Genomic DNA, 14,081 nt, shown 5'->3' with positions numbered 1-14,081 from the left:
TCCAGGTAATTCTGTTTTTGTTTTGGATTTCCAGCATCCGCAGTAGTTTTTTGTTTTTACCTCAGTTTAATATCTCATCCTAAAGCCAAGGAATGAAAATGCAATCTTCATGACTACTATGGCTGACTACAGTATCATATTGTGCTTCTGTATAAAGTCACAGGAGTTGATAGACACCCTCAAAATGTTAACGCTGATAATGTTTGAAGGAATTACGATAGACAGGTCAAATATAGGCCATATCACATACAGAGACTGCAACAAGTTTTTCAGGCTCATAATAGCAAAAAAAAACAAAGGTTTGCGGGTAAACCATTTTTTAAAATGCATGTTACAGTGTATTTAGTATAACTGATGACCACTCACTGGGAGCCAAAAGGTAACTTAGTCTGATGTCAATATCTTAATTAATTCAATAAGTTTTTAATAATACATACAGTCAGACCTTTTAAAAAAAAAATCAATTGATATTTAAAACCAAGGAACCAAAGGACAAAAACAGAAATTCAAATCTTAAGCAAAAAAATACAGGTCACAGAATCTGTTGGTGAAATTTGAGAAGGTATCGATTTAATTAAAAAGGAGGAATTATCACTCAAGGACAGTGAAAAGAGGGGCATTTGACATGGGTTTCCCCCCCACCACTTCCCCAAAGAAAGTGCTCTGAGTGGGTCCGAAGAGACAAGGGTCAGAATCTTGGAAAGAATATAGTTATACATTATGACCAACCATAATCAAGGTTCGCAAAACATGAAAAGGCACAAAAATCTCTTATCCAATGCTGGAAGTGTTATTTAGCATCACCACCCAGAGATTGCAAAGTAATTGAAAAATCTTCCACCAGTTCATATCAATTATTTACTTATAGTCATTTGGTAGTACAGAACTTGAGTATTGCTGAACAAATACATTTCGTTGAAGCCTTTCGTCTTGCACTCCTCAGGACAATTGCAAGAATACCAAAGAAGCAACAACTTATACTGTATAAGAGTGCTGATTGGTTTGCAAGTGGACTCTGATTGGTAGAGGCATTACCATGGAGAATGCACCATTAGTGGTATTTTTGGGATTGTCCTGATGAGTGCAACACAAAAAGTTTTGACAAAAGGCCTTTTTTCAGCAATACTCAATTATTTACTTAATGAAGAAAGCACTTGATTTTGAACACAACCAGCACATTACCATTTATTATACTGTACAACTCCATTCTTTGAAAATATAATTTGGCCACCAATAAATCACAAACACTTTGTTCAAAGTCCTGGGAAGAATCAAGTGGCACACAATCCTACACAGCTTTCCTTTACCAATGCATCTGGCAACCAGTAAATTACATTTTACAAAACCTCTGCAGTACTTTCAGTCAAACAGGGAGTTGCGGGGGCTTTTGGTGTTTTGGTTTGCACTACAATTCAGTCACACTTTCCATTCTGACCAATTCAGACTCCGAAAACTCATTTTAATTCATGTTATTCCAGTACCCAAAATTACCTTAGAAATGCCATGTCATGAAGTAAAAAACGAAAATGCGCTGTACAGGAAAAAACTAAATTTAACAGTCTTTCACCCACATCCATATTAACAAATTTATAAAGTCCAGACTTTCCCCTGCAGCCTTTCTGCATAATGTACGCTGGAAGCCAAGTGTTGCACTGTCAAAGGCTTCATTTATACAAGTAAAATAAACCATATTCTACAATTTTAAATTAAATTAAATTCTAGGTTCCAATCAGACTTCAACACACTTAGCTGAAAGCAAGTGTTAAGGAGGATGGAGTAACAAAACACCACCATTTCTTTCCACCCAAACTGGAATCTGACCCACACAGAAAAATGTTATGCTATAATCTCTCCGGTTCAGATGTCCAAACTCCAGAAACACCAATTGTCTGGTAATCAGACTCGCCACTCGACTATTTAGGTGCTTCAACAAATCAGGAATGCATGGGTTCACCTAACCTTTGGGTAGAAAATGGTGGGTGATTTTGGGGGGGGGGGGGGAAGAGATACAGTGACTGAATATCGCAGCAAAACGCAGCACAAAGTTACACAATCACTAACTCAATTTGTCTCTATTCTAAGTTGGTATACTTCTCCATCTCTCGGTCTCTCTCTTTTTCCACCTCTTGTTGGCCTCTCACTCTTTCCTCATCATTAACAGAATTTCCCTCTTTCTCCTCCTCCTCCTCCTCCTCTTTTGCAGTGGTGCTTTGGAGCAAACCCGAGCATTCCAAGGGTAGTTTGTTTTTTTTAAAAAACCCCACAAGTGCATCTAAGAAAAGTGCAGCAAAACGTAACCAACCATGTTACGCTTACAAGATTGGAAAGATGGAATCATCAAGAAACTAGCTAAGTGTGCTTCAGTGAAATGCGTACGGTGTGGGTGTCTCAACAGTTTATAACATTAAGCAGCAGCATGAAAAGCTATTTAAATTCTATGCAGAAAGTGACATAGTTAAAAGAATTAGTGAGTGTCGAATGCTGCATATTGTTAGGTGTGCTGACCTAGTGTGCTGTACAAATGGTTCCAACAACCACATACTGAGGGGTCCCTATTTAAGGAACAATGCTTATGGAAAAGGCCAAAACATTTTATACAGATTTGAGAATTTGTGTGTGTGTGAGAACTCAAGGTTGGCTGCAAAAATTTAATCATAGGTATTGGATTCACCATTTTAAGGCTCCTGGCAAAAAGACTTCTGCTAGGCTGTTGTACGTAACTGAATTTGTTAAGTTAACAAAGGATGAGGAACTTAACCTTGAACAGATATATAATGCAGACAGGACAGGTCTTTTCTGGGGGCATTTGCCATGTCGCACACTTGCTGCAGAGGAGACAGTGGCGCACTGTTGCAAAAATCAAAAGAAAGGCTCACATGCGCAAATGCTGCTGCAACACCTAAATTCCCTCTTGGTTATTAGCAAAAATGTTAAGCCTCATGCATTCAAAAGATTGAAATTATGCTGGTGCTTTACAAGGCCACTAAAGGATGCATGGATCACCCAGGAGATCATAAATAACTGATTCCGTAATTATTTTCTCCCCAAAGCCTGCACACAGTGTCGTACGTTGGGTTGGCTTGGCTTGGCTACAGAGTGCAAAATTGCGCTTTTGGACAGCTCACTGCTGGATGGTTAGATTCAGACAATCTCTCCTCTACATACTTCTGCCCCAACTGCACATCTCCAACTCAGTGAATGGTATTAGATCAATGAAAAACTACTACAAGAAATTTTTTTTGTATCGTCTCATGAACAGCTGCAGCACAGGTGGTGTTGATGCTTTTAAGAAAGCCTTCAGCATTTCAGATCCTGTTTGGTGTTTGGCAAATGCATGGGACAGTGTCACTCGGGAGACTCTTGCAAAATGCATGACATAAGTTCTGTGCTGTTACAATGTTTAAATGACAAGGGTTTAGGGGAAAATTTTGAGGGCGTTAATGTAAGCAAAGTTAAGGCCAAGGCAGTTGATATCTTGTTTTATGCCAAGCGAATGCAAACTGATGTAGGCATCGACTTAGACGAGGAAGACATTGTAACATGGCTAAGTTGTAATGACAATGCTTCAATTCTGCAACAAGTAACAGGTTCAGAGATAGCTGTGGCAGCTTTACACTGCAAGTCTGTAGTGACGACAGTGATAAAGAAGATAATGCTCCTACGAGAAAATTATCATGGAGAAGGGGATAAATCTGGCCTCCCACTTCATTCACTTGCAAAGTTTTATAAGCCAGCAAGATGTAATGCATATTGCAGAGGGTCCAAGAAAAAATTATGAAAAGAATAGTCACTAGTTGGTCATTAGATAGTAACAGAGCACATCAGGAAGATAGTAAATTCCAAAAATTTCTCCAAACATGCATCACCATCTGCCCTACACACAAGTAGACACATGGTTCCACCAGTTCACAGTGCATAGCAGCAACATCTTACCTCTTGAAACCAAGTCATAGTATGCATCAAACCAAGATAGAAGCAAATCATATTTAGAACTAGCCTCTAAATAACACCTTCCAGCAGCTGTTTTGCCAAGGTTTAGAATTTCCTCATCTGCAAGACAGATGTGCCTTCAGTGTGGTGCAAAGACTGATGCATGACATTATGGTATGCAGCTGCCTTGATGTTCAAGACGCCCATATACAATGTCAGGCTACTTGTATGCAACTCCTTGATTCAAGGTTCTTATAGAATTAGCTTTGACAAAGTACGGGTCCACTGTGAGATTAACTCCCCACCTAGGCCACTAATTGACAGTCCCACATAGGCCAGGACCCTCTTGCAATGCATTAAATTCCCTTTCCCTTCCAGCAATTCACCTCAGCTTGATCTTTGCGCATATGCTGCATAGAATCCTATGACTGCATGCCATCAACTTAAAATATTCAGGATAATTATTTAAGCACAGCTTACATGCCACAAACTTAACCAACATTAGACTTTTGCAGTTACTGAAAAAAAGAGAAAACCCCAAAACACTTAGATCATTCAGTGAGGTCACAAAGAACTCTTTCTGAGCTAATGTCAACATATATCAGAACCCTCAGGTATTGATACAAGTGGAGCATATGCTCCTTGTGTTTTTAATCAATACCTTCAGGATTCCCACTTTAACTGTGAAAACCATAATACAGCATTTGGGTGCACCCAGCACCATTATTCCACTGTTGAAGATGTTGAAATGACATCATACACCAGTAACAACAAAAACAAGCATTGCAGTTCATTCAGAAATGTCTGGAATAGTCAGTAAAGATGATCCTGAGATACCATCGAAGATATTACTGACGACGACATAAAATTCAGAGTAAAACTGGCCAATCTAGCTTCACTCCTCAACAAAAGTTCCAGCAAGCCTTCTATCTACACTCAAGTGTGTTAGAGCTGGAGTAAGCATATCATATAAAAGATGTAATCCAGCTACCTACTCCCAACAATATATTTATATTACACCTTCAAGAGATGAAATGGCCCGAGGTGCTTCACAGGAGCATTATAAAACAAAATATGACGCCAAACCACATGAGATGTTGGATCAGATGGCCAAAAGCTTGGTCGAAGATGTAGGTTTTAAGAAGTGCCTTAAAAAGGAATGCAATGTAGAGAGGTGTAGGGAGGGAATTCCAGAGCTTGGGACCTTGATAGCCGAAGGCATGGCCACCAATGATGAAGCAATATAATTGGGAATGCACAAAAAAGGACAGAATTAGAGGAGCGCAGATATCTTGGAGGGTTGAGGAGTTGGAAAAGGGAGATTATAGAGATAGGGAGGGGCGAGGCAATGGAGAGATCTGAAAACAAGGATGGGAATTTTAAAATCAAGATGCTGCTTGACTGAGAACCAATGTAGGTCAGCGAGCACAGGGGTGATATAGGAACAACTTGCTGCGAGTTATGACACAGGCAGCAGAGTTTTGGACTCTCTCAAATTTGCCGAGTATCGAATGTGGGAAAACAGCCAGGAATACATGGGAATAGTAAAGTCCAGAGGTATCAAAACACAAACGAAGGTTTCAACAGCAAATTAGCTGAGACAGGGGCGGAGTTAGCGATGCAAATAGATGGTTTTATTGATGGTGCAAATAAGATCAGAAGCTCTTCTCAGGATGAAATGTAGCACCAAGGCCGCAAACAGATTGACTTTCTCACACTGTTGTCAGGGAGAGGGATGGAGTCAGGAGCTGGCGAAAAGAATTTGGAATGGAGGTTCATGTTTAACTGGAGGAAATTTCTGCTGATTCAGTACTGGTTGTCGGATAAGCAGTCTGATAATTTGGCAACAGTGGAGGAGTTGAGAGAGATGGTAGTGAGGTAGAACTGGGTGTCATCGTATAAATAAGAAAAATAACTGTCTCCAAATGATGACACCAAGGGGCAGCATGTCGATGAGAAATTGGAGGGAGCTAAGGATAGATCCTTGTGGGATACCAGAAAAAACGGTGTGGGAGCAGGGAGAGAAGTCATTTCAAGTGATTGTCTGGCTACAATTAGATAAAAACGGAATCACACAAGAGCAGTCCCACCCGGCTGGACAATATTGGTGTGGCTTTTGGAGTAGGACATTGTGGGCAAGCACCTCAAAGGCAATGGTCAAGATAGAGGAGGAGAGAAAGTTATCCTATGTAACTGTGACGAAGGTGCCATCTGTGACTTTGATAAGAGCTGTCTCGCTACGTGTTGGTGGTGGTGATGGTCGGGAACCTGATTGGTGGGATTCATATATGGAGTTCCAGGAATGATGGGAATGGATTCGGGAGTGGGGGCAACATATTCAAGGACTCTGGAGAGGAAAGGGGCGTTTGAAAATGGATGGTAGATTGGGGGGGTTGGGGTGGGGGAGTTGTTTTTTTTTAAAAAAGACATGGGTGATGACGGCAGATTTAAGAGAGTGGGACAACTGGTCAGATGGGTTTTAAGGAGTAACTTAAAAGAAGAAAAGTGAAGTAGAGATTTTCCAGGGCTGAAACCCAAAAATAGTCTACAACAGTCTGCACATCTAAGGCAGCTAGAAAATAGGTTGACAGTTCACAACATTTATGCCAAAGACCACCCCACCCCCAAAAATTCCATTCAGAAGTTCTTTTTCGGATTTTGACATAAATGCCAACATTTGACAGTTAACCAGTGAATCAGGTAACATCCACTTAAGCGAACTGATGGGGAGGAGAAAGGAAAGCAGGAGGGGGGAAACTCTCACCACACGCTCGCTTTAGATTCTAAGTGAAACCTTAATCTAATTTTACCTAAGTACATAATCAGAATTGGAAATCAGAATTGGAAATCTGAAATTGGTTGTCCTGTCGGCTTGTTCAGTCAAAGACACTGCACATGAAGTCAGGTTGATTTAGATCCCAAAAGACTGCTCGAGGGTCTGCGGCCAAATGCTCAGATGTTCAATCAGGAAGGACGGAGACTGATTTACTGCGCCTTTCCCCTTAACCTCATTGTGTCTGGAGACCGTGTATTTGACTTTACACAAACCATATGGCACACCTTTCAGCTCCCAGCACGCCTTATCGGCAGCAAACGAACCTGCTAATAGATGTCGCTCTATCTCAACAGGAAACCACAGAACAACAAGTCGGCTTAATTACTATGTCACACCAAACCAATTTCGGGATCCCTCTCCCACACTGATCGCGTAGAGAAATGGCTCTAACTGAATTCCAAAAAGTTAAATGATGCAAAAATCTGTATTTCAGTTTCGTAAAAGTCTTTCTAACAATATTTGAAACATGAACCTTTCATGGGTTTTCCCCCACCCCCACTTCAAGATGTACATTGAATCCGCGTTCATTATTAATTTCGGTCCCTAGACGCTTTCAGCTGCTCAATGGATCGATTCCTCATTCTATCAGAGCTCGCTGGCTGAATTGGTGTAAGTCCGCTGCGCTAAAATTAACCAGGTCTACAGGAACTTGAAGCGCCACTTCTCCAAATTACAATTTCGAAGCCCTTTTAAACTGAGTGTCTCACAGTTAGGATTGGCCCCAGCAGCCAGTTAAGTCCATCGGCCTCAAAAGAAAGCGTGACTCTTGACACAAAGTTCCAAATCACAATGATAGCAGCAATTTAAGGAGTTAATAGGTTAGTAATTGAAAGGGAATCACAAAGCCCTTCACCATCTGAAATTAAACTGGCGCTAACATGATGTTGTTGCACCCAGTAGGGTCTGAACCTTGATTTGCCGATTTCACAACCGATGAAATAAGAAAGCTACACAGAACAACAGGATTAAAAAGGAACTTACAGACTTAAGAAATTTCAAGGACCCCACGTAGTCCCTCTCCGTTTTTAAAATCTCATTCATCACACAAACTCGTAAACGAAGCTGCCGATCCGTGTCCTTTCCACTCTCCACTCCATTTTCTTGGTGACTTTCTTCATCCATGTTCCTGTGCTACTTAAAGTAAACAAGTCTGTTCAGGGGGGGGGGGTGTGGAGAAAAGACGGGTATGTAGATTTCTACCGTTCCACAACTGGCGGCTTCTTTAAAACACTTCGGAATCAGTTGGGTTCAGGCCCCCTCTCATTTTGTAATGTTGTTTTGACCATATGGAAAATACTTGCTTGATGGAGCTGGATTGCCTATTTCAGTTCTGTTCAAAAACACCACAAAAGATTACAAGGGAGCAGTGCTCCGTTCCGCTGCTGCTCTGAGAAGTCCCCACTGCACTCCGTTAGAAGTCACTTTTCAACATGAAACTGTTGAGTTATGATTGCATGTTTGTCCTTAAACTTCCGCCGAACTTGATTTCAGCTGCAGAAAAAAAAAAGTCACAAGCCCAAAAATAAGGATGTAAGTGACGGGCTGCAAATTGCCGAAATCTGTAGCAAATGCTACCGTCGAGTCAAATTCCGCTTTTCTTTTTACCAATGAGACAACAAGCACATGCTCAGGAAACCGAGTGAAGGGACCGTCGACAAAATCTCATTTAAAACTTCAGTGGAATCGCGCAGCGGGGTTCCCGAAAGCAACTTGGCTCAAACGAGAACAAGTCTACATCTAAAAGTTCCAATTTTTCGGAGTAATAACTTATTTACTGCTTTTCTCAGATTCAGAGCTTGTAAGAACAAAAGGCTTTCTTGTATCAGGTCAAACTTTTTCTATAGCTAAACGTGGTCTAAGTAACAAAGCTGCCAGTGCCAGCTATAAATTTGACTGGCGTCAATAACTAAACTAGCTTTTACATTGTTAGTCTATTGTTAGACAACTTTTTTTTTTACCAGTTGACGTTGTATTTTATTTTAAAGTTCAAATGATTCTGGAAACAGGAAATAACTTTCAATACTGCACTCTAAAAGGTGCAATGTTAGAGATGGTCCCTTACATCCCTTAGACACCGCTGCCTACAATTCCGCTGCTCTGTTCTGTAGTAACACGATTCTTCTTTGTAAGCGATAAGCATGCATTAATATTAAAGTGGAATTTATTTAATTTTTATCAGGACGTACGTAAAACATAGCGAGAAACTCAGAAACGCTGATAATTAGATCGTAAGACTGTGTTCGTTTTACTCTAGAGGGCGATCTTTGCAGATGTATTTTGTCGACCAATCTCAGTGACTGACTTGCCTAAAATCTGGACAAATCCTCAGTTGTGAAGAGAACCTCCCCTCATGTCAAAAGATTGTGAAAGTTGAGAACATTGAAGTAAAATGGGCTGTTTATCTTCGAACTGCGTTGGATTTGGACACAAATACAAATGGGTCTTTTTTCCCCGTCTGAGACTGATCGAAATCAAAATTATGAGCTATGCAAAAAACTTAAGACTCGAACCTTGCAAGAAAGAAAATGAGAGAATTCTTGGAGAAACGTGCAAGATACCAAGCGAATAACGTTATTTCTGTCAAACCAGGCAGGACAGGGGATATGGACATAAACTGGTGAAGGGTAATTTCAGGAATGATGTGAGAAAGCATGTTTCCACCCAGAGTCGTACCTAGAGTAATCTTTTGAGCAGGGTTGTGGATGAATAACTTCTGGAGTCATTGAACAGCAAGTTAATTGCCTGTTTTAGATAGGCAAGAGGGATGGCACTCTTATTTGTCTTTTGAGGCAAAGATGATCATGTTCATCATCTGAGGTGTTTATAGGGTTCTGGTGGGTATATAGACGACTGCTCAGGCCAATCAGCACCCTGAAGTTTTCACTGCAAATAGGACAGGATGGATACCACAAATGATTGCATCTTGGACAAGTTGCCTGCTCGGGATTTCCTCTCTTTGCATTTGCTCTCTGCCACTGAAAAGTGCTTGTTTTCAAAGGAGGAGGCACCAGTTGCAGTGATCCTTAGTGAGCTTCTCCCAGTACTAGAACTCGATATCAATACTCCTAAGTGAATAAAGGGAAGGTGGTAGTGTAGTGTAGTGGTATTGGTCTGGTAATCCAAAGACCCAGGGTAATGCTCTGGGGACCTGGGTTTGAATCCCGCCATGGCATGTTGGCATTTGAATTCAATAAAAATTCTGGAACTAAAAGTCTAATGATCACCGTGAAACCGTTGTCAATTGTTGTAAAAACCCATCACCCATCCCTTGAGGGGCCTTACCTGGTCTGGCCTACATGTGACTCTAGACCCACAACAATATGATTGACTCTGAAATGGCCTAGTAAGCCACTCAGTTCTCAACAGCAATTAGGGATGGGCATTAAATGCTGGCCTAGCCAGTGATGCCCCTCCCCCATCCCATGAATGAATAAAAAAAAGCCTTCAGAATGTATTCATAGCACTTCCTTTGACAGCCATGAGAGCACACCCCAGACTCAAGCTCTCCATAGAAGATTCACTTGTTAAGTGAGTGTCAGGCATTCTGGCTACTTGACCTGCCCAACTCAGTTGTGACTCTCTCAATATGCAAGCCTCGGTAAGCACCTCAGCGTCAGGGATTTTGTCCTGCCATCTGATCTTCAGATCTTCTGTCATACCAAATACCACCAGATATTCAGCAAGCATCATATTAAATTTGACAGGATACCAATGATGAAAGCAAAATACTGTGGATGCTGGAAATCTGAAGCATAAACAGAAAATGCTGGAAAAAATCAGCAGGCCTAGCAGCATCTGTAGAAAGGATCAGAGTTAATGTTTCGAGTCTGCATGGCCCTTCTTCAGAGCTAAAGAGAAGTAGAAATGTGATAAAATTTATACTGTTTAAGTGGGGGAGCAGATGAAGCTGGATAGAAGGCCAGCAATAGGTGGGGACAAAGGAGAGACTGACAAAGATGTCATGAACAAAAGGACAAAGAAAGGGAGTGTTGATGGTAGTGGTAAGGGCCAAAAAATGTGCTGATAGTGACATTAAGCTAAGAAAGCAGAGTGTGATAATAACAGAACAAGGGTAAGCACTCTGGAAAGAACAACATGAACAAGTGACAGGTGGCCCTTTTGGGGACCTTCGGTCTCTCCGCAAGCATGACCCAGACCTTCCTGTCGCTTGCCATTTCAACACTCCAGCCTGCTCTCATGCCCACACGTCTGTCCTTGGCCTGCTGCAATGTTCCAGTGAAGCCCAACGCAAACTGGAGGAACAGCACCTCATCTTCCAATTAGGCACTTTACAGCCTTCCGGACTTAACATTGAGTTAAACAACTTCAGACCATGAATTCTCTCCTCCATCCTCACCCCTTTTTTAATCACTTTTTTCTACATTCATTTTTATATTTTATCCACTTATTTTTATATTCATTGTTTTATATTTCAATGTTTTATCCCTTTTTATCCCCCTTTTATCCCATTTTCTATCCTTTCTCCACCACCACTACCCCCTCCCACCGCCCCATCCCCAAAAGGGCCATCTGTTACTTGTTCCATGTTGTTCTTTCACACTGTGCTTACCCTTGTTCTGTTATTATCACACTCTGCTTTCTTATATTAAAGCCACTATCAGCACCTTTTTTTAGCCCTTACCACTACCATTAACACTCCCTTTCTTTGTCCTTTTGTTCATGACATCTTTGTCAATCTCTCCTTTGTCCCCACTTATCGCTGGCCTTCTATCCAGCTTCACCTGCTCCACCCCCATAAACAGTATAAATTTCATCACATTTCTACTTCTCTTTAGCTCTGAAGAAGGGTCAAATGGACTCAAAACGTTAACTCTGATTCTCTACAGATGCTGCTAGACCTGCTGAGCTTTTCCAGCATTTTCTGTTTTTGTTACCAATGATGAAACATCTCCTAACTGTGTGAACTAGGTGACCAAAAATGAGCATATGTGGAAAAAGTGGCTTCAACCTCAGGCACTGCATAGCGGTCAGTGCTAGAGGGACCAGAGTTTTTTTGTAATATTGAGCCAAATGGGAAAAGTAGCTTTTCTAAGCTGTATTTAGTTTTGGGATAACCTGTTCAGCTTGAGCAATTACATAATACCACTTGACATTACAACCAACTGAACTGCTCAGGCTGTTTGGGTGTGTAAAGGTTAGAGCACAAAGTCAAATCATAGTAGCTGTTTAACTGATTTAGTATAGGGTACCTGTACAAACTAAATATCCATGGTGAATCTATGGTAGATCATTTCTGAACCCAGTGTTACTCTTCCAGTTTCAAACATCATCTGCTCGAATGCTTTCCGGCCAGTTATATCGCACAGTTTGTATCAGTCCTTCATATTTCAAACAGTGAAATGTAATTTGGGTGCCAAGTACACAGAATTCAAAGTGAAATGGAATGAAAAAACCTACAGAAAATATCTTGCATCACTTCAGCTTTATACAGGCTGCAGATCAACTGTTCAGTAATGTTTTGAATCTTTTAAATGTTAATCAGCTCTCCACTAAGATTCAAAATTTAACAACATACTGTGCTGGCAAGTAAAATGCTGCACATCAGCATTCCATTTCAATGGCTGGAAATGGGAACTTACTCAGGCACACAAGTGCAACATTATTAACAAGTTTCAATCTAGTATCTATAATATGTTAGTGCTCTTAGTTTCTGTTCTGTGACTCTTTTACATAAGAGATTGGAGAACAAGTACATTATACAGCTGACAATTCTTTCGACGACAGAATAAAATTAACTTTCCAATAACATAAATTCCGTTTCCATTATAAATGCTTCCAGCAGCCACTGTCAAGATATTATACTACGAACACTCCAATAAGCAAACCAGCATGCAATTTTCCTTTTCAAAAAGAGACTTGTGTTATATCATCAAATCACACAATTTGTTCCATCGTAGTTTATTCACTCAGAATAACCCATAAGTCTTCCCATTGAAACATCTAATTGGTTCTTAAATGGACTACTTTCCATGACTTCAGACGATGTGTTTCTCAATCAAGGATTGCCTTGTATACATCTGTGCTAAATTTGCTTGATTTCTTGATGAGTCCTTTGGCGATTTTCACTGCTGCCTCAGCCTTATCATTTAACTGGGGATAGTGCAGAGATGATGTGTAGTGCTGAATTTCCCAATCCTCTGTGAATCGGCTGAATTCTTCACTCATGACCTGAGGGCCAATGTCATTCATCACAATGTCTGGAATGCCGTACTGACTGAAGTGTTCTTTCAGGCATCCTACTATTTCTTCTGTTGTCATTGAAGTCAGCTGGTCTAATTCCCAGTAGTCTACAGTGACAAGATAATCAGTTCCTGCCAAAGTGAAAAGGTCTACTCCCAGCTTCATTCATGGTCTGTCTGGGATGTCATGCGTCATCAGTGGCTTTCTAGCTTGTTTAGCTTGGAACTCATTACATGCACCGCATTGGCCAATGTGGTCTTTAATTTCATTGCTCATGTTTGGCCAGTAAAACACACCTCTTGCCTTTTTCAGAGTCAATTCAATTCCTTGATGGTTGCATGGATGCACTTCAGCATCTCTCCTCTCATCTCCTTAGTGATGATGACTCTATTTCCTTTGTACAAGATGCCATCTTGGGCTGTCAATTCATTTTGGCATGCCCAATGTGCTCTTGTGACCACAGGTGTGTCCTTGATGCTCTCAGGCCATCCTTTCATCACTACATCTTGTAGTGCTTGTGGAGTTGCATCTAGTTGGGTAGTTTGCTTGATTTGAGCAAGGCCCTTGTCTGTCAGATTCAATATCTCTGCTGCATTGATAGTTTCCAGAGCATGTCTAGCTGATGCTTCACATTGAATCTGGAAGATGTCACATTCTGTTGTAGCCTCCTCAACTTTCTTCATGGAGAGCACTGCTCTTGACAGCATGTCTGCAATGTATATCTGTTTTCCTTGCTTGTATGTCATGTCCAGGTGATACCTTTGTAAATGAAGTAACATTCTTTGCAGTCGCTTTGGAGCAGATAGTAGCAGTTTGTGAAAAATGCTTTGAAGGGGCTTGTGGTCAGACTCCACTGTTACTTTGTCTCTCCCAAGCAGGTACTGATGAAAAGGGTCACAGGCAAAAATAATAGCCAGGCACTCTTTCTCAAGCTGATTGTAGCATTGTTCTGTTTGCGTTACTGCCCTGGATGTAAATGCAACCAGTTATCCTTGCTGCATCAGAGTTGCTCCCAGAGCTGTCTCATTGGCGCCACACTGCAAGGTGACTTCCTTCATTGACATCATAGTACTTCAGCAACAGCATTGTCGTCACCAGTTGATTTCAGTGAACA

General features: G+C 41.0%; 1 protein-coding gene across 1 annotated transcript in view; it reads right to left on the bottom strand.

The window, feature by feature from the left end:
• Window positions 1-8,036, bottom strand: part of prex1 (phosphatidylinositol-3,4,5-trisphosphate-dependent Rac exchange factor 1) — a 220,382-nt gene extending 212,346 nt beyond the window's left edge. The window contains exon 1 of the mRNA XM_078555256.1: window positions 7,748-8,036. Within this exon, the coding sequence (XP_078411382.1) occupies window positions 7,748-7,888 (141 nt within the window). The 5' untranslated portion in view covers window positions 7,889-8,036. The remainder of the gene's footprint in view (window positions 1-7,747) is intronic.
• Between the last annotated feature and the right edge of the window lie 6,045 nt (window positions 8,037-14,081).

This window comes from Cetorhinus maximus, chromosome 13, assembly GCF_964194155.1.
Source record: "Cetorhinus maximus chromosome 13, sCetMax3.hap1.1, whole genome shotgun sequence".
Classification (NCBI taxonomy): Eukaryota; Metazoa; Chordata; class Chondrichthyes; order Lamniformes; family Cetorhinidae; genus Cetorhinus; species Cetorhinus maximus.
The sequence above is the reverse complement of the archived record's forward strand: the minus strand, read 5'-3'. Positions and strand labels throughout refer to the sequence as shown.